Below are 23,944 nucleotides of genomic sequence, written 5' to 3'. Positions count from 1 at the left end.
TTTAGTCATGATTTTTTTTGTGCTGCTTATTAACAGGTTCAAGTTCAACTTATTTAAACTATAACCCTTGATCTTTATGGTGATGATTTTAGGAAACCTTATAAATATCATGAAGATCTTGAGAAAGAGAGTACATAGTTGAGTCATGAAATTGAATATTTTATACTTTTCATGTAAATTAATGATTGATTATTTCATGAAAGATCACTCAAAATTGAGAAGCCAATAATTAATTAACGGTCTATCAAGGAACAAAGGTTACAATTGAAAAAGATGTAGTATACAAAACTGATCCAAAGAGAAAAGACTTTTGCGATCAAGAGGTTCTTGAGATACGTGATAGCATCCAAACTTTGAATTTTTGTTGGAATGTCCTTGATGTTCTAATTTTTATAAAAAAAATTACCTTTTTGTTATTTTTAATATTCAGATATTGGGATTGAATTATTCTTAAGTTTAATGAGGCCATTCATGACCTCACGAAACGCGGCTAAATTACCTAGATATATTAATATTATAATTAATAATAATAATAATAAGAACAAGAAATCAAATTGGGGTTAGGAGGGACGGAATTGAATATAACACTACATAGTTAAATAAATTTAAAAAAAAAACTATTAATGAGAAAATAAAAAAATTAGTAGTAATTTCTAAATATAGTTGAAAGTTGATTAGGAAATAAATTGAGAGAGGGGAGTATTTAAAAGTCTATCAAAATTAGGAACCGACAGTCCGACACAAACCCAATGGTAAGTCATAACTCATAAGAATGAAAAAAGAAACAAGCTATCCATGACAATCTCATTCTCAAATTCACACGATCCAAACATCATAATCTATTCCCCTTTCACATTTCTCAATAATCAAAATCATCATCTCATTCGTTTCCATGCTCATTCAGCTATACAACCCCATTTCACACATTCAACAACCATTTCCAAATATCAAAACCAAGACACACAAAAATGAAAGAAAACATGACTAGTAATAAGTGTCTAGTGTCATGCTTCACAATATTCACTTTATTCATCTTCGCATCTCTATTACTTTTCTACAGTGGTAAAACCATTGATTACAGATCAAAATTCCTACTCTTCTCGTCCCCACCAACTAACCATACACCCTGCACCACTCAATCCCCTCCACTCAATGTCTACATGTACGATTTGGGTACAAAATACAATGTGGGAATGCTAAACGGGTCGGGTTTGAATGGTCCACCGGTGACCCGCGAGACATTACCGGAGTACCCGAATTATGTCGGGTTAAGGAGACAACATACGGTGGAGTATTGGATGCTGGCTTCGTTGTTGTTGTATAATGGGACGACGTATGGTGAAGCGGTTAGGGTTATGAATCCGGATTTGGGGGATGTGTTTTTTGTGCCGTTTTTTAGTTCGTTGAGTTATGATACGTATAATCATCATGGGAATTATTCCGAGTCCAAAGTTGATGATCAATTGCAGGTGATCTATCTATCTTACTTTTTTTTTCTAAATATCCTTAGGGTCGTTTGGTAGGGTGTATAAGAATAGTACTTGAATGAGGTGTTCTAATTTATGTTACACACTTTCTTTTAGTCTTGTTTTGGACCATAAATTTCAAAAGTCCTCAACCTTTGTGTCAAGTCAAATAGTATCACGTAAATTGAGACAGATGGAGTATTGGATAGGGTGTGCTAGTAAGAGGGAGTACTGGATAGGGTGTGCTAGTAATATTGGGATTAATTATGCTGACATCATTTTTTAATTTTTTATTGACTGTTTGCTTTGTTGTATTAAATAACATGCATTGCATAATTTTTAAGTAGTACTGAATAACATGTATTAGAATAAGAATAGTATTGGTATTGTTACTGCCATGATTTACTATGTATAAGAATAGTACTGAATAGGGTGTATAACTAAGGGCTTGCTTGTTTGGGAAACAAGTTATCCCGAGATTGTTATTCCACCCTCAATGTGGGATAAAAATAACACTACAATCCCTAGATAACTAATCCGGAAATTAGTTATCCCGGCATTTCATCCCAACCAAACGTGGGATAAATTCATCCAAAATTTAATCCCGGGGTTAATTATCCCTTATCCCTCGTACCAAACGAGCCCTAATAGTATTAGTTATGCATAGGTTGAAAACTCTACCAAACAAGGGATTAAATAATACCAAAGCTAATACTAGTATCATTTGCTCTAACACCTCCTACCAAACGATCCCTAATGTTATGTTCTGCTGGAAGAAAATGGGAAAGGGATGAGTGCAGAAGATTGTACTACTATTCACTTTGGTTTTAAAAAAAAAAAAAAAAATCCTTTTCTTCCTTTTCCTTTTTCATTTATGTCCATTCTAATCAAACGAAGTGTAGTGCTAAATAGCAGCATTTAGTTATAAGAAATGCTTAGTTATTCGGGCTATTTATTTTATTTAGTTGTGTTGAATTGCTTGTTCAATTTTAGCTCTAACACATCCTGGATGTTGTGCAAAATTGCTTTTCATCAACAAAACGTTTGGTATTTAAGTAGCATTTTATGAATGTGCTAAACTTTCGATACTGTATTAATAATTCAGATTTCCTTTGGTTACAGTTAGGAGCTTCTTATCGTTCTGTATGGTTTAGGCTTTGTAGCTTCTTATTGTTCTATATAGTTTAGTTTTGTTATAGAAAAAGGATAGCTTGTTTATGCCTGACTTGTTCTTTTATTCGGAATCTGTTCAGCTATCACCTCACTCATTTCTTTTTCTTTTCGCTGAGCTGCTCAATAAGAAGAGACTAGGCATACTTGATCAAAAATAAAAAGAAGAAACTAGGCATGGGAGCCAAAATATATAGTATCCCAAATATGTCCTGTTAAATGACAGGAAAGATAATTTTCTTATCTCTTTTACCTTCAATTTTCCTCCTTGGGCCATTTATTTGTACAGGGCAGTTCCTGATATGTATAGAAAAGAGATCTCAAGACTTGATAAGAACGTTATTTAACGGCTTAGTGAGTGTAATTGTGGAAATCAATAGCTGTTATGAGCCAAGGTTCTTAAAATTACTTTGTCTGTGTTAATTTGTCCATGAAAAGCCCTGTGAAATTGGGATAAGGAGTTGTGAAATTTCTGTTTAGGCTGTCTAGTTGGCTTCTGATTCATAAACTACATGCTTATGACTGGTGAGAGCATCATCTACTAGGCATGTTATGCTAATCTCGAACTCCTGACCCATAATAATGGATACTTGCTCGGCTATTATGAGAAGGAAGTTTGAATTTGATTTCATATTAGAATTATGAGAAGTGGTTAAAGAATGGTTTAAAATATAAAAAGGAAGAGTGATTAGATGAACAGGTAACTTGTCACTGCTAACAGGATATAAAGTAGCTTTAATTGTATTAGTTTGAGTCCTTAGAGAAGGAAAAATAGAAAAGGTATAGATGTTAGATAAAAAGATTTCTATTTAAGGCTTAGATAATATTTAACAGTATTAGTTTGAATAATCAGGGAAAACCTTTCAATTAAGGGAAGTAGGTCAACTTTATCTAGGAAGGAGGGAGTATTAGAGCGATTTCAATGAGCTTCCTTTCAATTAACCAATGAGGTAAATAGCAGTTTGACTTGCTCTGTAGGAGGAGTTGTATTGCTAAATGTCGTTGATAGAAATGTTAAACACATCAATTAACCACTAAAGTTTATAGGGCAATCCAGCAGCTTGGAGAGGGTAGAGAAGTTGCTGCTTTATCCGTAATGATAAACACGTCGAACAGGTTTTTTTTTTTTTTCCAGTAAGAAGAATGCTGTACAATTATTTAGGTTGTATACAGCAAAGGCATTCTACCTTTTCTTGTAAATTTCACAAATTTCAGCCATTTATGTATGATGATGTATTCACATTGGAGAATATTATTGCTAAACAACACTCTTGTGTTATCTACTTATCTATCTATACATGTGTTGGTTTATAGAATACTCTACTGTATATGGATTCTGGGCAAAGATCTCTTTACCTTCTAGTTATGACAAGACGAAAGCAATAAAAGAAATATAACCTAAGTTGTGAAAATTTGAAAAGGGACCTACCACCAATGTTTAGTCCAAGAAAGAACAAAGTAACTTTCTTTTTGGTACCTAATTTAAATTCTTAATGTAGCATAAACAATACAGTCTTTGGTTGATTTTCTCATCACCTTTAGAAAATGCCATTATTTTGCTGCGTGCCATGTTGATTGATAAATCACATAGGATATGTTTTACATTTTGCTTCCAGTATTACTATGTGGATGGTAATAACCATCCTCCTTTCTGCATTTTATTTATCTGTGTTGACTTAGCTTCTTCTTCCAGGCTGAAATTGTTGACTTCTTACAAAAATCTAAATATTGGAAGAGGTCTGCTGGTCGAGATCATGTGATACCAATGCAACATCCAAATGCTTTCAAACGTTATAGGGAGAAGGTAAATGCTGCTATATTCGTTGTAGCAGATTTTGGTCGCCCTTCTCCAGCTGTGTCTAATTTGAGGAAAGATGTTGTGGTCCCATATGGACATGTGGTTGGAACTTTTGAAGCTGATGACCTCTCCGACCCATACGATTCTCGCACAACGCTTCTTTTCTTCCGGGGGAGGACAGATAGAAAAGCTGTATGCTTGAATAAATAAGTTACATTTTGTTTTTGACAAAAATAGTTTCCAACTCTTATTCGTATTGCAGGAAGGGAAAGACCGTAAGCGACTGGAAAAAATATTAAGCGGCCAAAAGGATGTTGTTTTTGAAGTAAAGGAATACTCAGAGGAAGGTGTAAATGCAGTAAGTAATTCTGTTGTACCACCTCTTATATATATATATATATATATATATATATATATATATATATATATATATATAAAAGATTGAATAATGGCTTAATAACAGTAGGACTTATATTATCGACCTTCATTTTTCCTCTTTTTTGTCAATATTTGCGCTTGTTTAACAGTTGAGATTCAGTGAATAGTCCTTAACCTGTAACTAGTTCCATTTACTTCAAGGAATATAGAGCCTGTTTGGATGGGCTTATTTTAAGCAGCTTATAAGCTGTTTTAGATAAGCTAAGTCAAGCGGGTCCAATTATTTTTTTAAGCTTATTTTAAGCACAAAATGACTTTAAGCTGGCCAGGCAAACACTCAAAAAAGCTGAAAACAGCTTATAAGCAACTTATTAGCCAATCCAAACGGGCTCATTGTCTATTTTGAAATTGCCTTTTTCCTCCCATTCGCTTCTCCTTTTCCTTCTCCTATTGTGTTATTTTGGCTTTATTGTGATGGTTTATTTACAGTTGTTTTTCCTTTTATATGTCAGTCCACCAAGGGGATGCGTTCATCAAAGTTCTGTCTAGATCCAGCAGGGGATACCCCATCATCTTGCCGCCTTTTTGATGCTATAGTTAGTCATTGTGTCCCTGTAATTGTGAGTGACAAAATTGAGCTACCTTATGAGGACGAAATAGACTACAAGAAGTTCTCTATCTTCTTCTCACGCGAGGAGGCAAAGAAAGAAGGCTACATACTTGATCAGCTCAGGAGCATTTCTAAACCAAAATGGGTTGAAATGTGGAGATATCTCAAGAACATTACACATCATTTTGAGTATCAGTACCCTCCGAAGAACGGTGATGCTGTAAACATGATATGGAGGCAAGTGAAGCACAAGCTTCCTGCTGTAAAACTTGCTGTACATAGAAACAGGAGGCTTAAAGTGCCCGATTGGTGGAGATAGCTGATGGTATAGTCTATACATTTGTATGCTTTCATAGGCAGAATTTACCCCCACCCCCCCCCCCCGGTCCCCCCTAGGGGCACCCCGAACTGAGCAAACTTGTTTACAAGCTGTTGTATGTGTCGGATCCTCCAAAAATGCACTACTTTTGGAGGATCCGACACGCACCCGGTGTCATTTTTGGAGAGTCCGAGCTACATAGGTTACAAGTGCGGCAATAGAATAGTTGGAACACATACTATTAGTCAGTGGAACCCCTCAGCGATTTATTTTTCTGGAGAATGAAGGTTTCTTGCTTTGCTGCAGCAGCTATGACTCAACTATCATTTCTTCTTTAATATATGTGCTAGTTGAAAAACAGAGTTGATCTACCTTCCTTCATTAAACCAACCCCCATACCTTTAGAGTTTAGAGCAAGCATCAGTTTTAAGTTTTAACTATAAAGATTTCCGTGACGTCAGCCAATGCTAAGATTGGTGCAGTAACCAGTGCATCCTTAAGAATTTGAAAGGCTGTTTCAGCTTCTTTATTTAGATGGAGGAAGAGCCTTAACAGATTAGTTAAGGGTTCGCTAATGATTTCATAGGACCTAATCAACCTCCTGTAATATACAGTTAATCTTAAGAATCCCCTACATGGTTACATTGACTTAGGAATTGGTTAGTTGGTTGTGGCTTCAATTTTGGATGGATTTGTAGTTCCACTTTAAATTGGCCAAAAGAACATTTGGATAGCTTAGAAAAGAGCTGCTCTCTTTTCAGAATTTCAAGCACCTTTCTGAGATGCAGAATATGTTCCTTGAGTAATGCACTGTACATCAAAATATTATCAAATAATACTAACACAAATTTCCTCAAGTAGGGTCTGAACACATGATTCATTAAAACTTGAAATGTGGCAGGGGCATTAGTCAAGAAGTAAGACATGACCTTAATTCATAATGCCCTAAATGCGTTCTAAATGCTATCTTGGGAATGTCTCCTCCCATTCTAATTTGATGATACCCAACCCTTAAATTATTTTTTAGAATAAATGTATGAGTAATTTATTTCATCCATTAAATCGTCTACAAGAGGAATGAGAAATTTATCCTTCGCAGCATGTTATTCAGATGCTTGTAATCTTTGCAAAACCTCAAACTACCATCTTTCTTTTTAACCAATAAAATAGGAAAAGAAAATAAGGAATGACTGGGCCATATCATTCCATTGCCAAGGAAAATTTAGAATCGTTACCTTAAATTTTAATTATGATTCCTCGTAGAAATGTTGTAATCTCATAGCTTAAAACTCCCAAAAACTTGAAAAATAATGGTTGATTTCCGAAAAAAATTTGAAGATTAAATACATGGCCTTTACTGTGATAGTGGCAACTGGCAAGCCTTGTGCGATCACGTTGAACAACTAGGTTGTGGTACTTTGCTTTGGTGATCGCGGCGGTTGGGACACGATCGGACATCAATGGCTGACCACTCATCGCGATCGCGCTGCACTTGAGATTTGCCCTCTTAGCAATTGTTACTGGTGATCGTTATCCAAAATTCATTCGAGCTCCTCAGGTCTCAATCCAAACCACCCCAACAAGTTCCAAATGGTACACATAACTTGTACAAAGTTTGTAAACATTAAGTGGGTCATAAGTACTCAAAACGAAGAATTGAATTGTGACAAAAATAGATCACGACATTGATCAACCAACTTCCACTTACTTCATGTGCCACAGATGGAGTCCGAAACATTTTTAACCCAAAAAATAATTTTGGAACCAAACTAACCCTTAAAAAAAAAAAGAACCAAACTAAGCTTCACGCACAGATTCTGTGCATGAAATCCTCTTTCGCCCGACCCCAACCTTTATTCTTTGGAAATCAAACTCAAAATTAAGCTTTTTTCCGTACTTTGACCGAATTAGTCACGTTTCAAAACACCGGAATATAAATATTTTATATAGAACTTAATTTTTTTTAGCATAAAACAATGTCGACTCATTACATCAAGTATACATATATGTTTAGATCGTCGTTTTAGGGGTTGTAAAGTGCCTCGAAGTAAGTTTGAAAACTTGTTATCTTTAAGTTTTTTTTTCATACTTTGACCGAAGATTAGTCACGATTCAAAACGTCGGAATATAAATATTTTATATAGAACTTAATATTTTTTTTAGCATACAATAATATCGGCTCATTACATCAAATATACATATACATTTGGATCGTCGTTTTACGGGTTGTAAAGTACTCCGAAGTAAGTTTAAAAACTTGTTATATTTAGGTTTAAGTGTCATATTTTATAGAGTTTTGATTAATCTCTTTTATTTTACTCCCAAAGCTATGAAAGTACTTTTTTGGTTCAAGAAAGATAGAAAAGAAAAAATTACTCTGCTTTGTATTAGGTTTTTTTTCTTTTATGTCTTTTTTATTTTGTTATTGTATTGTGTAATCCGCACCTTTTGAATGTGCAAAAATAAATATAATATTTAAAAATAATTCATCCAATACCAGAGGTTCATAATAATTGAAAAATATCTCATTTCATTAGCAATGAAATACATCATTAAATTACAATAGACTTTAAAAAAAAAAAATCAAGTTCTAGACACTCTTCTAGCATTGTATTGTCAAATCGGTCTTTTATGTGTCATAAAAAAGATGAAATTGGCATGCATGATGTATTGTCAAATCAAGCATGAGTTTCATAAAAAAGCTAAAATTGGCATGCATGATATGCTGTCAAATCGGTCCTTTATGTGTGATAAAAAAGCTGTAATTTTCAACCATGATGTGTTGTCAAATCATGTTATATTGCGCATTGAAATGTTGCGCAATATGAATTAAATTCAAATAAAACGATAAAAAATGTATGATAAAAAAGCTGAAATTGACATGCATGACGTGTAGTCAATGGAAATAAAATACACTTGTATTGCGCATTGAAATGTTGCGCAATATGAATTAATGTCTAATAAAACGGTCAAATAATGCAGCATTGTATTGTCAAATCGGTCCTTTATGTGTCATAAAAAAACTAAAATTGGCATGCATGATGTATTGTCAAATCAAGCATGGGTGTCATAAAAAAGCTGAAATTGGCATGCATAATGTGTTGTCAAATCGGTCCTTTATGTGTGATAAAAAAAGCTGTAATTTTCAACCATGATGTGTTGTCAAATCATGTTATATTGTGCATTGAAATGTTGCGCAATATGAATTAAATTCAAATAAAATGGTCAAAAAATGCAGTACTATATATAACATGATTGACAAACAGCTAGTATTCACTTTAAAACGAGTTATCATGACATTCTACACCCAATTTGGTAATCTTGATTCTATTACTTGTTTTAACCCAGCAAACATATTTGAAGCAATTGGTAGAACATGGGAACTAGATGATGATGATTTTTGTTACTCAAATAACCCTAACAAAAGATTCAGTCGAGAATACAATAAAACAATGAGAGAGGAGTGGAATTGGCTTGCTAGGAAGGCTGAAGCACTGGAGCAAAAGTTAGCTTCAGTAGGGCTTAAACGCCCAAAAAAACGTGCTATGTCAATGCCCCGTGGAACTCCACAAGAGTTTAATTTTGCTCTTAATAATTTTCGTAAAGAGAACAATCGGATGCAAATACGTTACCATAGGGTAGAATACGGTGTACAATCAATATGGTGTACAATCTAACACAAGATTTAGATCCAAGTGGGATTCAGACTATGAAATGTCCGATGAAGATTAATATTTTTTTTATAATAAAGTAAGTAGGTAGGGTCATAAAGACCCTCCCCCCCCCCCCCCCCCCCCCCCAACAAAGGGTACTTGGGGGTTTGCAACTATATAAGTAGCCCTTTCTTTTGTTATTAGACTATAGCGTATTCAATGCCGAGTAGTAGAAACGCACCTTGGTCTTTACTCCTTCCAAAAGAACCAAATAGCAGTGATGATGAGAGTTCAAACCATAGCAGTTTTTCGAGTGATAACAGTGATTTCAAGCTAGACGAATTGAATCCTCACCTTAACTTAGAGCGTAATGATGATTTTACATGTGTGAAATATTCAAATCCGTGAGAATATTATTGCGGGTTACGCCGAGAATGGTCACATCGGCTTGCCGAATCAGAACGTCTTGTTCGTGACTTGAAAAATCTCAACGCTCCAATCCCAACAAGATACTCAATAACCATGCCTCCAGTAGGTCCAGAAACTTACGAGTTTGCCATACAAAGGATTAGAAAAGAAAACAACAGAATGCTGGTAAGATGTTGTAGATTTTACGTGCTAAAGTTGGCCGAAGAACAAGCATCATCAACCGGTAGAGAATTAACATCTCCTGAAAAAAGATGTATGTTAAGAGACCGCCAATATCGTTTTGAGGATTATATTGAGGACTTCTATTCTGATGACGATTAGGATTTATTGAGGCTCACTGTCTTAGATTATGGGTCATTTAAGTTTCGGACTAAGGTTGTTAATTTGTACTTTTATTTTATGATGAAGTCATCAATTTGAATTTGTTTGGCATGTTTTTAATTTGCTTTTATTGTTAAAGTCTACTATTAATTGACAATTTAACAAAGAAACACAAATAAATTAGTACATAAAGGGTGCGGATTATATTATAGGGGAAAAAGTACAACTAGTAAAAAATATAATCCATAGAAATATTAAACTTAATAAACAAAATACATATTATTAATAAACAACAACAATGTAGCACAAATAATCTTCCACAATTTAAGTCTTTCTTTCAAAGCCATTTTCTCGTGTTGAGCATTTCTAAGGTTAGCCTTGAGCAAAATTCGTGTTTTTTCGAAACCGGTGAGCAAGACCTCCAAAAGTTTAATTTTTTCTTCAACTTCCACAAGCTTAAATTACGAGTCCAACTTAGCAGTATCTCTAGAGATACGTGAAGTCGCGGTATCTCTATCAAAAAGTGAATTTTTAAACTTCGCCGCCACCGTTTTATCCATGTGAATGCTATCTTCCTACCGAAAGTGTTTGCAACCGCCCATATCCTATAAACATTACAAGAAAATCAGTTTTTTAAAGTAAAATATGTGGATAACGTGAAAAAAAAAAACACTAAAAAATGTAAAAACACTTACTTCGGACACTTTACAACGCCAAAAACAGCGATCCGGATTATCTTAGGTGTTTGATGTTTTTAGTTTGCAGTAATAACCGCATTCACAAATATCGGGTTGTATATGAAACTTTCAAGTTTCAAAACTTTGAAACATGTTTTTGGGAGTGCAAAAGTGTGTTTAACCGGTGAAAATGGAGGAAATGAAAGAGAAGAGTATGCTGGAAATGGGAGGTTTCTAGTGAGTTTTTGTTACGCCTTTCACGCACAGATTTTGTGTGTGAAGCCTAGTTTGGTTTTTTTTTTTTTTTTTTTTTAAAGGGTTAGTTTGGTTCCAAACATTATTTTTTGGGTTAAAAAAGTTCCGGACTCACCACAGTTGCTATGACGACATGATGATATCCATCATCGTAGTACATAAAATACTCAGCGTCAACAACTATGTGCAGAGAAAGAAGAACAAAGCGTTGAATTGACTGATTGCCTCATAGTAGTAAGGTACAACCCTTTTTTTTTCAACTTAAATTATATCTTCAGTACATACGTTTAACAAATTTAAAGACAAAGCTTACGTGGGTCTTCACTATTGCCACACAGTGTAGTAATTTACGCAACATATATCACCTTTCAGCCAAACAACTTTTGCTTTCAATGTCTCATTACTTTACTTTACTTTACTTTACTACTATACTACTATATTGAAATGATACTTGAGGTGTACGAACATAACAACAATTAGTTGTACAGAAAGTAAAGTGGATGATACTTTAAACGTGGGCCCTCCCTTAATGGTGATTAATTATTTTGGTGTTCTCCTATAAGGCTATAATCCTATAACACATGTATTATCTCTTAAAACACGTGTACTTTCAAATGTTGCTCTTCTTTCCCTTTCATTTTACCCAGCGGTTGCTTCGCTTCTCATCTCTGCAGCTAGAAGTGCTTCCTCTCGTGCTCTCTTATGCTATTGCTTCCTCTCGTGTTCTGATACTTTTCTTCTTTTTTCTTTGTTTATCACGTTTGGGGATTTTCTTGCATGCAATATCTGACTTATTATGAATTTTCTTACATTTCTCTTTCTAAATGCTTGTACTATCTGTGAGGCCATAAAGTGCTCGATAAAATTTCCATTAGGAAAAGGTTACCTATATCTAAATCTGCATTATTCTCATTTTATTGGGTCAATTTGAAAAGGTAAAGTCATCTCCTATGAAAGTCATTGCACTCTGAGAATATGATTGTTGGAAAGAATCGGAGAAAGCTTGACCTTTTAAGTTCTATTATTGGGCATTGATGTGCCGATCAGTTTTAAAAGTTGAGTGAAACTATTGAGTATAGGAAGATAAATTGAGAACATAGGCTTAGAAGGGAGATAATGAAATTATTTACAAGAAAGTGCTTCAATAACATTGAACAATTCGGGTGCAAGTGCCTCGATTATGGATGGACATGGACAAAATTGAAAGCCTGATAGCCAATTACAACTTCATTATGATTTAATTAAATTAATATTTTACTTTATCAATCCTATTCGCATGATTCATTTACTTTATAGCATATTCATACTCTCATTTCATCTTTCAGGACATTGAATACACGACAAAGTGGTCCATCCTCTGAAAGTTGAATTTGTTTTAAAACTATGATTTGTATGTCCTTAAAGTGAGAGTGATGTTCATGTTGATATAGGGGAGTCTTGATGATTTTGCACTAAAGTAAATATAAAAGCTCTCATTTGGCAGCATATCTGAGTTGTGGTATAAGCAAATAAATTATGTTGTTTTGTGTCCCTAATCCAACTGTGTTTTCATTAGCTTCATGTCCCTAAATCAACTGTGCATTCGTTAGCTTCATTGGCCTTGAAGAATCCCTTTTCTCATCCCTACACCAAAGCATATCAGAGAAATCATAAAAGTAGTTAAGCCATTAGCCCCACTATGCTATATAGATCCTTCAATTGATTACTTGTGTCGAACGGATATGGTACTTCATGCAGTTTTTCTAAATCTAAAACCGAGGAGAAAACTACATGTACCCATATGGGATAGCTATTAACACTCTTAATCAAATACTTTTGCAGTAATACTTTAAGAATATCTGCTTCTAACGCCCACAAAATAAGGAAAATTACAAAAGAACGCTATCTCTTTTTAGTGGGGGAAGAGAAGATTTTATTGAGACAAGAATTGGACAGTGCAATTTGACAGAGTTTCGCGTAGTGGGAGTAGAGTAATCACAGACAATTGCAGAGACAGCACGCGGCAAAGAGAACGAACATGTGGTCTCTACTTTCACATTAAAGTGAAAATCCTTCTTAATATGTGCCTTGGGTTGGAAAAGTTGCCCAAATTTTATCTTATTAACAGTGGTAAATCACGTTGTAATCATAAGGAAAACCGTTTATATGTCTTTCCACTTATTAAATATGTTCAAAGTTTTTCCCATGAGCTTCCAACATCAGTAGTGCATGATTCTTCTTTGTGTGGCTTAACATCTAAGGGTAGTTTAATTTGTTACAAGATACTATGTTGTCAAGACTATGTCTTTTTATGTTATACAGGGTTCCAATTAACTGATTCCTCCCTCTTTGATAGTTTGATGTCATATAGGCTTTACATGCATAGCATTGCTTTTGGTGCTGGGATCAAGCTTTTGGTTGAATTGTGATTGTGTTATATAAACTTATTTTGATAGTTAATATACTTACAATATATATATATATATATTTTTTTTTTTTTTTTTTTTTTTTACCATTGCTTGCCACAATTTTAATAATCATCTGGACTTTATCTTGTAGTTGGAGGCTGCTTACATGCGAAAATGACCATAAAAGAAACAAAGGCTTTTGAGGTTTGTTCACTCTTATATACATATCTTTTAGATGTTCATGATTATTTCATTTGCTTCTTTGTACTTTTTAGTATTTGATATGTTTTCAGGAAGTAGTCTTGATACTAATTTTTTTTTTTTTTTAACAGTAGCGAAGAAGAATAAACTGCACGTATAATTGAAAGAGTTTGCTTGAGTACTTCACTGTGAATTATTATGCTTTGAAGTTTTATTGTGTTTGAGTCTGATTTTAATAAAGTTCCAAAAAACTGAAGAGTTTAACCTCTTAGAACTGATAGTTTTTTTTAGACTTGAAGCTTGAACTTGGATTTCCTTTTAAGAAATGGGAAACAACACAGGTTGCCTAGAAGAACTTTACAAAGGCAGCTAACAGGAAGACCACTAAATAATTTCATTGTTGCATCTTTTAATCTATTTTTTCTTTTGAGCTAGGTACGCTTATATTTCGTCTTTCCCATTTTTCAGGAAACTAAATTTCATGCCTTGGATGTTTTAGAGCTACATTGTAACCTAATAATACAATTTATAATTGCAGGTTACTCTGTCCGTAGTTGAAGTACTTTCACCCTCAAATGCTTTCGTCACATGTATTTGAGATTACAAACGGAAGATAATCTCAGATAGATTTAGAACAGATTTGTATCAGCGTTAGAAGATTAGATTAATTTTTTAACACTCAAGTTTTTGTAACTATAACTACAGTCATGATAAATAGAATATACTTATGTGTATGTTGCTAACTTGCTATAATACATGACAGATAGTATTTGTACACAACTTCTTTACTAGAATACTTTAGCTAAACAAGAAAATCATGTTGGGCCTGTGCACCGCACTGGCTTACCCTGCTAGTTAATAGAAAAGAAATTCTTATGTTCCATTGGTACATCAAACAAGAACAAGAAACACATAACGGAATCTTCTAATTCATCCATAGATGTTCAGAAAATGATATTTTGGAGGATTAAAAACAATATATGTTACAAGACTACATGAATTATACAAAGAACAATTAATTACAGACATGCAGAGGAGAAAATTAATTAACCTTTGGCTAGTTGAGATTTCCATTACTGTTTGGTCTCAGCCACTCAATATCATGTTTTTTTTTTTTCTTTCTTACTTTCGCTTAAATTTATTTTTGGTTTAATACATTTATAGCCCCTCTAATTTGCCATCAAATTATATCTAGACACTCGAACTACGGCTTGTTTCAATTGAACACGTCAAATATGATTAATGTTCTATTTGACAGTTCGTCTTCAAATTTTGGAAAATCTTTTGCGCGAGTTATCAAGCACCTATTACGTAGATAAGCTAACCACGTAAAATATGTCACCTACTATAATTATGCACACCATCCTCAATTGGAACACACACAGGTTTTACGAGTTAATGAGGCTAATGCGCATAATTAAAGAAAGCGACATATTTTAAGTAGTTAACTTGTCAACATAATTGGAGCTTAAAAATACCCGCACAAGCTTTTCCAGAATTTGAGCTTGAAGTGTCTAAACGAAACAAGTTATCATGTATTCAGATGTTTCTTGAAATATGTCGTAATTCGAATGTCTAAATGATATTTGGTCACAAATTTAATGGGCAATCGATGTATACGGCCTTAAATTAATTAAGCCGTCATCATTTGGCAAAACTCTTGATAATCAAGTTCCCCGTTACCATCAATGTCATAGACTTGAATCATGGTGACACATTCATCATAAGACTTTGGATCTCCTAAACGACTCAAAACTCTTTGCAAACTTTTAGGTGTAATCCGACCACAACCTTTTTCAAGTTCATACATCTGAAAGGCTGACTTTAAGGATTCATCCTCTTCAGTACTTCCTTCTTTTTGCACCAAAAGTTTCTTAAAATCTTCAAAATCTATAGAACCGTCACCGTCAGTATCGAGTTCGTCTATAATTTCTTGAGCATATTCATGTGACATATGTTCTCCTATTGATCCAAAATATGCTCTTAGCTCGAAAGCCGATATTTTACCTGTTAGAAATGTAACAATAAAATAAATTAGAATTAGTAAAAAAACTACAGCAATTTTTTTTTTTATATGCTGCACATAGTGGCATGGCGACATATAATCAAGGATGGTCAGTTATGTTAGGGACAGTGACGGATTCAGGATTTTAAGATCGTGGGTGCTGACCTCCTGTTAATGTAAAGTTATCTACCGATCATAAAATATAAGAACAAAACTATTTGAACACAATAATTAAAAGAAAATTAATGAAAAAAACATAAAAATAATACTCTCTCCGGATCAGAAAAAGTGTCCACTTAGCCTTTTTTTCTTGGGTCAAAAAAAGTGTCCACTTATCAAATAAAAAAACAATTAAACTTTTTTTCCAGCTTTGCCCCTATTAAGTTTTATATGATCAAATCCCAATGTCTATTTAATTAGGATTAGTTTAGTCAAATTACCTATTTTTGTTTAGGAGTTATTATTTTGTTAAAGGGTGTGCAAATGGCTAAGGGGACTCTTTTTTTATCCGCAGGGAGTAAGTTAAAAACTAAACGAAAAAGTGAACAAAGAAAGTAGAAAAAAAAAAAAAAAAGAGGAAGAAGAAGAAGAAGAAGAGTAGATATAATTCTAAACAAGCTGTAGGGAGAAAAAGAAGGGAAAGTTAAGTAATAAAAAGAGAACTGGAGATCTTAAACTTGTGTCACCTGGATTCGAACCGTGACCTTCGCCAACCCTGCCCCTTCAACTCCAGCTCTCAACCAAAGCACCCACCCTGGCTTTTGGTTGATGGGTGCTATCTAGAGCCTGTTTGGATTGGCTTATAAGTGGTCAAATCAGCTTATAAGCTGTTTTTTTATTTTTTAAGTGTTTGGCAAAGCAGCTTATAAGCTTAAAAAGTGCTTAGAATAAGTCAAAAAAAATAAATTGGGGTGGCCCAACTTATTTTTTTGGGCTTATAAGCTGTTTTTTGGTCAAACCAACTTATAAGTCACTTTTGTTAAGCTAAGCCAAACGGGCTCTTAGTATGTATATCCAAATTTGAAGAAATTTCTATATAAAAACATATAGTCCGCGTCCGGGTTAATGGGTGCTCGAGCACTCGGAAAACTACATGTGGGTCCGCCCCTGGTTAGGGATAAGGATAACTAATGTGTACCCCCTCCTTTACCTGCCTTTGATTTACATACGTTAGGTGAAAAAGAATAGGAATGGTAGGAGTCCTTACTAGATTACTCAGTTTAATTCAAATTCCTTGTAGATTATCATATGTGCACGGTTGTTTTGTATAAATAGCAGAAGTGTGGAACATACATATACAATGAGGCTGTCACGAGCCGAATTCGGACCTAATCAGAACTGATATTCGTTGCCTTAACTTAACTGAGCGTACCTTCTAAACTCTTATTTCTGTTTTATCGTGCAAGTCAAATTAAACCATCTCAAATAAAAGAAATTCACTTTCTTTACTAGAAATAAGCTTATTCTAAAATATTCCACATAATTCAAACTTCTGAAATAAAATATCTCCGTCTAAGGACTCCTACTACTCCTATCCTTTTTCACCTAACGTAGAAAATCAAATGCAGGTACAGGAGGGGTCCCTAACAAGTTGAACATCCTTTGTTAGAAAATTATATTGTGTGTATAAAAAATCCAATCAGGTATATAGATCAAAAATTACTATTTGTACACACATATATGTGTGTGTAAATTTGAACACCATTAAGGAAATTCCTTACTTCACCACCGACGGCAAATTTTTCATAGCCATTTCCTTTGGAATTTCTATATTGTAGAGTGAAACGTAACAAATAGAATAAAGTAGAACTAAGAAAAGGTTTTGAGGCATGAAACCAAACTTAAAGAGATATTACTCGTATATTGATTGGAGAAATATATACAAATCTCTTCATGATGCGAGAAAACCTACACATGTATACTGCACATTTTTCATAACCAGAAAGGAATATACGAACAAACATTTCACTTCAATCACATATCAGTTCTATTCAAAATCTAAATTTAATAAATTAGACGTGTATTGCAGATATGCAAACTATATTAAAAATTACCATCGTTATCGGTATCAAAATGGCGGAACACTTCTTTAAACTCGTCTTCTCTTGATGAATTTCGTCGTGATATATTTGGTGATGATTTTGGAGTAGTTCTTGGAGAACTTTGGCTTGAATTTGAGGACTTTGATCTAAACCGTGGTAAGATTACCCTAAGGTTTTTATGTGAAGAGAAACTAAAAGATTTTGGCAGTCTAATAGATTCCATGAATAAAAGGATATTGACAGTTTTAATTATTAATATGTGGACTCTCAAGCCAAACAAGAAGTATATAATTTGGTTTTCTGCTTCCTAGCTTGTTGTGATTTGTGACAATTTATATAGACCAGAAAATGTATTGAGATGTGAACTACACCACTACAAGTTGAAAAGTCACTTGTGCAATGTACTAACTATGAAAGTTCCAATCAGATTTCAAAATTGTTTAGCGGTCGGTTTGTTTTATTGTACAGTATAATTTACTAATAAAAAATATGGAGAAAATTACACTGTATGTTAAGTGGGGTAACAATGCTACCAAAATTGACCCATTTTTTAATTCTTATAAAAAATGATCCAAACTTCTCTCTCTCTCTCTCTCTCTCTCTCTCTCTCTGCCTTCTTATATGTATGTATATGTTAGTATAAGTGTCTGTATATGTTTGTATATGTCTATATATGTTTGTATATTTTAGGATATTTTTTGTAATGTAAGTTTTGGACTATTTTTTTGCAATTTAAGTGACCAACTTGTATATTTCTGAAATTTTCCCAAAAATATATGTATTTTTTTGTGCATGATGGAATGTCGAGTAATAATATGTTCGAAACTACACGAATAAGAGTAAATAAAAATAAAAAGATCCTTAAAGTAAATAATAATCCACGCATAACAACCTCAACATGTTTATCCACCGCATAACGGTATTCACTATATGAATAATTCTCGAATTATAATCTATAATACGTGAACCAAACAACCACTTGAGTAGTGGAGGATCTAGAGTGATATATCTAGGCTCTGAGGAACCCAATAACCTTTGTTCAAACATTGTATATGTATTAAAATATATATTAAGCTAGTTATTATTTTATATTAACTTGAAGTTATTATACGTATGAATTCATAAACTTTAAATTCTTGATCTACCTCTGCTCTTGAGGTCTTGAAATTGACTCTTCTAAGTGTCTTCATTTTTAAGATCAATTGGTGAGTAAAATGCTTGGTTATTTCGCTAAGAGGAAAAGGAAAAGGAAAAGGAAACAGCGAAGAGATTTAAAAAGGAAAAAAAGTAGATGATGTTAAGTAATGTCTCACCTCCCAAGGAAAGTGGGCTGTGGAATTTTCTGAGAAATTGAAAGGCATGATAAAGGAGGAGACAATACTAAAATAATATTGACGAAGAGGAAATTGCATAGGAAGCTTCCTTTGGGTCACTAAGAATTGACCTTGCACTGCTCTATGCTACGTACAAATGTACCAACCCTGCTAAAAACAATGAATCGGAGGCGGATTCAGAATTTGAAACTTATAATGAATTCAGGATTCTAGTCCTTTTAAGTCACTAAGTTTCAGATTAATAATTTATATGTATTTGAAGGAATTTCTCAAGACAAATACAGCGTTGGAATCAAGGCGACTGAGTTTGACTGAACTCATACCTTTGTCTGTAGCTCCGCCGCCTCGACAATGTACTACTAATAAACTGCTTATCTGGTAAAATCATAAGAAAAATGTTTTCCTGCTCTTCGGGTTGCCATTAGCATCGAAGAACATGTATAGATTAAGACGTATTTTTGACTTGTTAGATATCATGAGCTGGTGCAAACGCAAGAAAATGACTTCTTGAGTAATTATCTTAGATAGCCTCATACATTGAGTCCGGAGCCTAAAGGGTATAAAAATACACGGTTTTTACCAAAAGGGAACGTCTAAAAATTATTATACCAAAAGGGGTATATCGTGGGCTGATCCACGATATACCCCAAAATTCTTTGTCAGACGATTGAAGCAAAAACAAAAAAAAAAAATATTTTACTTGTATAACGTGGGCTGATCCACGTTATACAATATAAATTGTATAACGTGGGCTGATCCACGTTATACAATATAAATTGTATATATGGATCGGTCCACGTTATACAATTATAACTTGTATAATGGGGTAAAAATTATCCACGTTATACAATTTATATTGTATAACGTGGATCAGTCCACGTTATACAAGTAAAAGAATATTCTTTTGACTCATATTCGGTTATATTTTTAATAAAAGAAATTTATTAATTTTTTTAATTTTTAAAGCATGATTAACTCAAAAAAATATTTTAACACATGCAAATAATTAAATGTGTTATATATGCGAACAGAAATAAAAAATTAAATATAAGTTAAATAAACGTCACACATTAACTGAGTAATAAATGTTAAATTACATACTAACTATTAAACTGCACAAGACATGTTATATATTCTTGGAAGAGTACATAAGGAAATAACAATTGTACAAGTTAAGAAAAAATATAAAAACCAACAAATAACAACAACTACTGATTTCTATCGGGGCAGCGATTCTTGTTATGACCTGTTTGCTTGCACGTACTACACTTTCTAGCCATGCGAGCAGGAGCTATATCCATTTCATTCCTTCTTCTAGTTGTACTCCGCGCTCCCCGAAGTTCGCTCGTATTCGGTGTTTGCAATTAAAGCGAAGGAGAAGGTGGCCAATATGCCTCATCACCCAACGGTGAAAAATTTCCACCGTACGTTTGCTTGTAAAACTCCAACCGTAATGCAGTACTTGCTAACATAGTCCTTTGGTTGAATTCCGCGGATATCACAAAATTTAATTGCATGTGAACATGGCATATGGTAGTTTCTCCATTTCCCACACGAACACTTTTCCTTCCCGGCGAGAGACTTTATGGATATTTCCGCCCTTTACCTTCGTGTGCAAATGTCGAATCTCAAAGACCCTTCGGTTGCATTGTATTCTTGCATGTCGGTATGCTTTAGGGACCTCTCCCGGTATTCATCAAACTTCTTTTCAACGACGCGCGGCCAAAACTTTTTATCCGCAATCAACAAATCGGCAAGGGTGCTTCTCTCAACAAACCGATCAACAAAATTTTTAAACGTATAACGGACCATGGCGATGTGGCGAATCCACGTGCTTTCTTCAATAAACCGTTGTAAGACTCGGAGACATTCGTTGTCATAGCCCCCACCTATGACCGTTGTCCTTATGCGAATGTCCATTTTTCCTCAGGAAGAGCCTTTAACCACAAATACGCCGGAGATGACATTGTTTTGATTTGTTCCATCCTCATTTTATACTTTCTTCTGTACGGTGCTATCCTTGTAGCCGCCAACCACATTAGCTTCTCAAGGTCACCGCCGAGGAACTTTTATTGAAGTTGCTTTTCAAATGCCGAACGCAAAACCTATGGTATGTGGATGGTGGTTGTAACCAATCATGTGTTTGGACACATTGCAAGATGCCACGATGACGGTCGAGAAATAAGTCCAATTCCTTGTCTCTCACGAACAATATGTCTCCACAACAACACAAGGAACCACGTCCAGGACTCAAAGCTCTCACGTGCAACAATAGCATATGCAAGTGGAAAAATGTTATTGTTTGCATCAATTCCAACAGCAATTAGCAGTTTCATCTCATACTTACCGTACAAATGATGTACGAGTATTGAGATGACGATACCAACTGCGCAACTTTTGAATCCATCGATGTTTGGTTTATAAGCCCGGAAGCAGAAACTTGAAGATGTGTTCACCTTGCATTGTAGTTGATTGGTGCTCCCACCAACAATGGTCCCCGGATTGAAATATTTTAAGGCGACCATGTATCGGGGCAATGTCTTGAAAGAGGTTTCAAAATCACCAAATACCATTTCAATAGCTTTCTTACGCCCTTTTTGTGCTTTTCTATAACTAGGAGTAAACAAATGCAATCCTTTTATTTTTTCCTGAACTGACTTAATACTGATGTATGGATCGACCATAATATATGGTATCAACGTAGTAGCAATTAGGTGACTGTTCAAATTGAAATGATCCTTTCTGTAATCATCCGTGAGACAACTGTGGTGGAGATCCGCTTTGCCTGCCTTCCACATACCACTTGAAATTTCTCTAAAACGGATCATCCACTCACATCCCAACATATGACGCTTGCAAATAACCCTCCAAAATTTACCTTTGACCGATCACAAATGAACTCTTTCTTTTCTTTGAGACAATATTGTCTCACTGCGCCTTTCATTTCCTGCTTGTTCTGAAATAACATACCTAATTGCATAGTACAAGGAAAATTATCAACCCCTTAAAAATGGTCCAACAAATAAAAATAATATTCATTGTCACCATACTAACCTGATCTGATAAATTCAGGTTTTTACAATCCCAAAGTGCAGATCGAATTGGACCGTCATCTCTCGTGAAGGCAAAATCATCGGGCCTTCTTCTGTGTTGTCCAAATATGGAATCGCATTAGAATGGTAGCTAACGTTACCATCACTCGGAGTAGTAATGTCTTCATAAGAATGACCATCACCATCAGATGAGTGATCATCGTCTGTTTCTGTGTGATCTAATGGGATATCACTATCTGACTTATCGGAGTGATCATTAGCTACGTCGTTATTGCTCACAATTTGTGTGAGCTGAGTCAATACGGGGTTTTCTTCAAAATCGTCACACCTAAATTAACCCCATGGACAAATTAAAAAATAAAAAATAATCAAAATAACATGCCGATTACAAAATGAAAAATTAAAAATAAAGTTATATTATAAAAATAGTACATGAGAACTAAATAACATGTTGTATTCTTTTTATTTTCCATGGATGAACAATGAAAGAGGTTAGTTAGAATTTGCAGTATAATAATTTACATAGTTATCCTGAAAGTTATATTATAAAAATGGTACATGAGAACTAAATAACATGTTATATTCTTGTGATGGTTAAACGCACAAAGACGGTGAATAGAACGTAAATGAGAAAGTTTTCATAAAACATCGTTATATTTACCTTTACGTAAATGACTCTACTTGAGTAGGGTGATATCGAACTATACTCCCGCCACCTAATTCGGTTGTATACGGAGCACTACTCGGTCCAGAAATATCACAGCTCTGCATAGTCCAACCAAAGTTATGTGACTAGCTACCAACTCCTACCATTATTTCTTGTTGAAGTGTACCTCTTTGAAGCCCAATATACATAGCGGGAAAATTCGTAGTACCCCGAATATCAAACTCATCGTCAATGGGTTCTTCAACATTATTAGAGCGTTCAACAGTTGCATACATGTCAAGTGTCGCTACACCGATATGATTGCTAAATATATCGGGACTTCGAAGAAATAACGATAAGGAGTCGTCATCCGAAATAAGAGTTTCCCGAAATGGGAAATCCCCTAGCCGTAATTGATGTTGGATATCGTCCAGTGATAACCACCGAAAGGTTAGGATCAGATATGGCCATTTTGCTTCTGAAAACATGTTGTAGACGATCGTATTTGAGGGAAATTGGAAACCTTTGTACGGCTTCCGGATGACGGTTATATCTAATCGAACCTTAACTTCGTACACAACTTCCCACCCCATATAAATTAACTCTTACATAATTTTCCTCCATATTATTTTCAACGGAATGCAAAAGTAAAAATTAATGGAGAGCGCGAGACGAAGTTGAGAGTTCGTAAAAAATGAAGTCTACAATAGAGAAGTGTAGAATTCGATGAGACATACAAATCTGCGATTTTATATAAAACTAATGATTCACGGATTTTACTATTTCATTTTACGCAAAACACGCTTGATTTGACGATTGGATGGCGATTCGACGACTTCATGCATTACTCGCGATTTTACACAAAAAAATTTACAAATTATTGATCGTTTTTACTTTTACAGCAGCATGCGTGATTTGACGACTGTAACGATTCTCTGGCGTAAAAAAAATTTCGCGAATCAATTATTGCGCGAATCAATTATCGGAGGAAAAACGTTGGCAGCCAACGTTGCAACAAAATATGAATTGTTGCAAAACGTTGGCTGGCCGACGTTTTGCAATTCATATTCTTGGAAAACGTTGGCTGGCCAACGTTTTGCAATTCATATTCTTGCAAAACGTTGGCTGGCCAACGTTTTGCAATTCAATTTTGTTGAGAGTTTTACACACATTAAATATGCAGAAACGAGGTGAACCAGA

The 23,944-nt window shown here is 34.4% G+C and overlaps 2 protein-coding genes and 1 long non-coding RNA gene across 4 annotated transcripts; 2 read left to right on the top strand and 1 right to left on the bottom strand.

The window, feature by feature from the left end:
- The first annotated feature begins 804 nt into the window (after positions 1-804).
- On the top strand, positions 805-6,813 carry LOC132036798 (probable arabinosyltransferase ARAD1). 2 transcript variants are annotated; one of them, XM_059427187.1, is made up of 4 exons: positions 805-1,469; positions 4,330-4,440; positions 4,697-4,792; positions 5,325-6,813. In XM_059427187.1, the coding sequence occupies exons 1-4, from the start codon at positions 969-971 to the stop codon at positions 5,739-5,741; spliced, it is 1,125 nt and encodes a 374-aa protein (XP_059283170.1). In that variant the 5' UTR covers positions 805-968; the 3' UTR covers positions 5,742-6,813. The 2 variants fall into 2 exon arrangements, with proteins under 2 accessions (XP_059283170.1, XP_059283169.1); XM_059427186.1 differs by having other exon boundaries at positions 4,330-4,626; positions 5,325-6,754.
- Positions 6,814-13,562: 6,749 nt separating this feature from the next.
- LOC132036235 (uncharacterized) lies at positions 13,563-14,831 on the top strand. Its single transcript, XR_009409540.1, has 2 exons — positions 13,563-13,667; positions 14,203-14,831. It is a non-coding gene; the product is annotated as an uncharacterized LOC132036235 (long non-coding RNA).
- Positions 14,832-15,261: 430 nt separating this feature from the next.
- LOC132036234 (probable calcium-binding protein CML41) lies at positions 15,262-18,032 on the bottom strand. The gene is made up of 2 exons (XM_059426514.1): positions 17,724-18,032; positions 15,262-15,671 (listed from the first exon to the last, which is right to left on the bottom strand). Exons 1-2 carry the CDS (start codon positions 17,932-17,934, stop codon positions 15,298-15,300), a joined length of 585 nt encoding a protein of 194 aa, XP_059282497.1. The 5' UTR covers positions 17,935-18,032; the 3' UTR covers positions 15,262-15,297.
- Positions 18,033-23,944: the final 5,912 nt, after the last annotated feature.

This window comes from Lycium ferocissimum, chromosome 11 (assembly GCF_029784015.1).
Source record: "Lycium ferocissimum isolate CSIRO_LF1 chromosome 11, AGI_CSIRO_Lferr_CH_V1, whole genome shotgun sequence".
NCBI classification, from domain to species: domain Eukaryota; kingdom Viridiplantae; phylum Streptophyta; class Magnoliopsida; order Solanales; family Solanaceae; genus Lycium; species Lycium ferocissimum.
The sequence above is the reverse complement of the archived record's forward strand: the minus strand, read 5'-3'. Positions and strand labels throughout refer to the sequence as shown.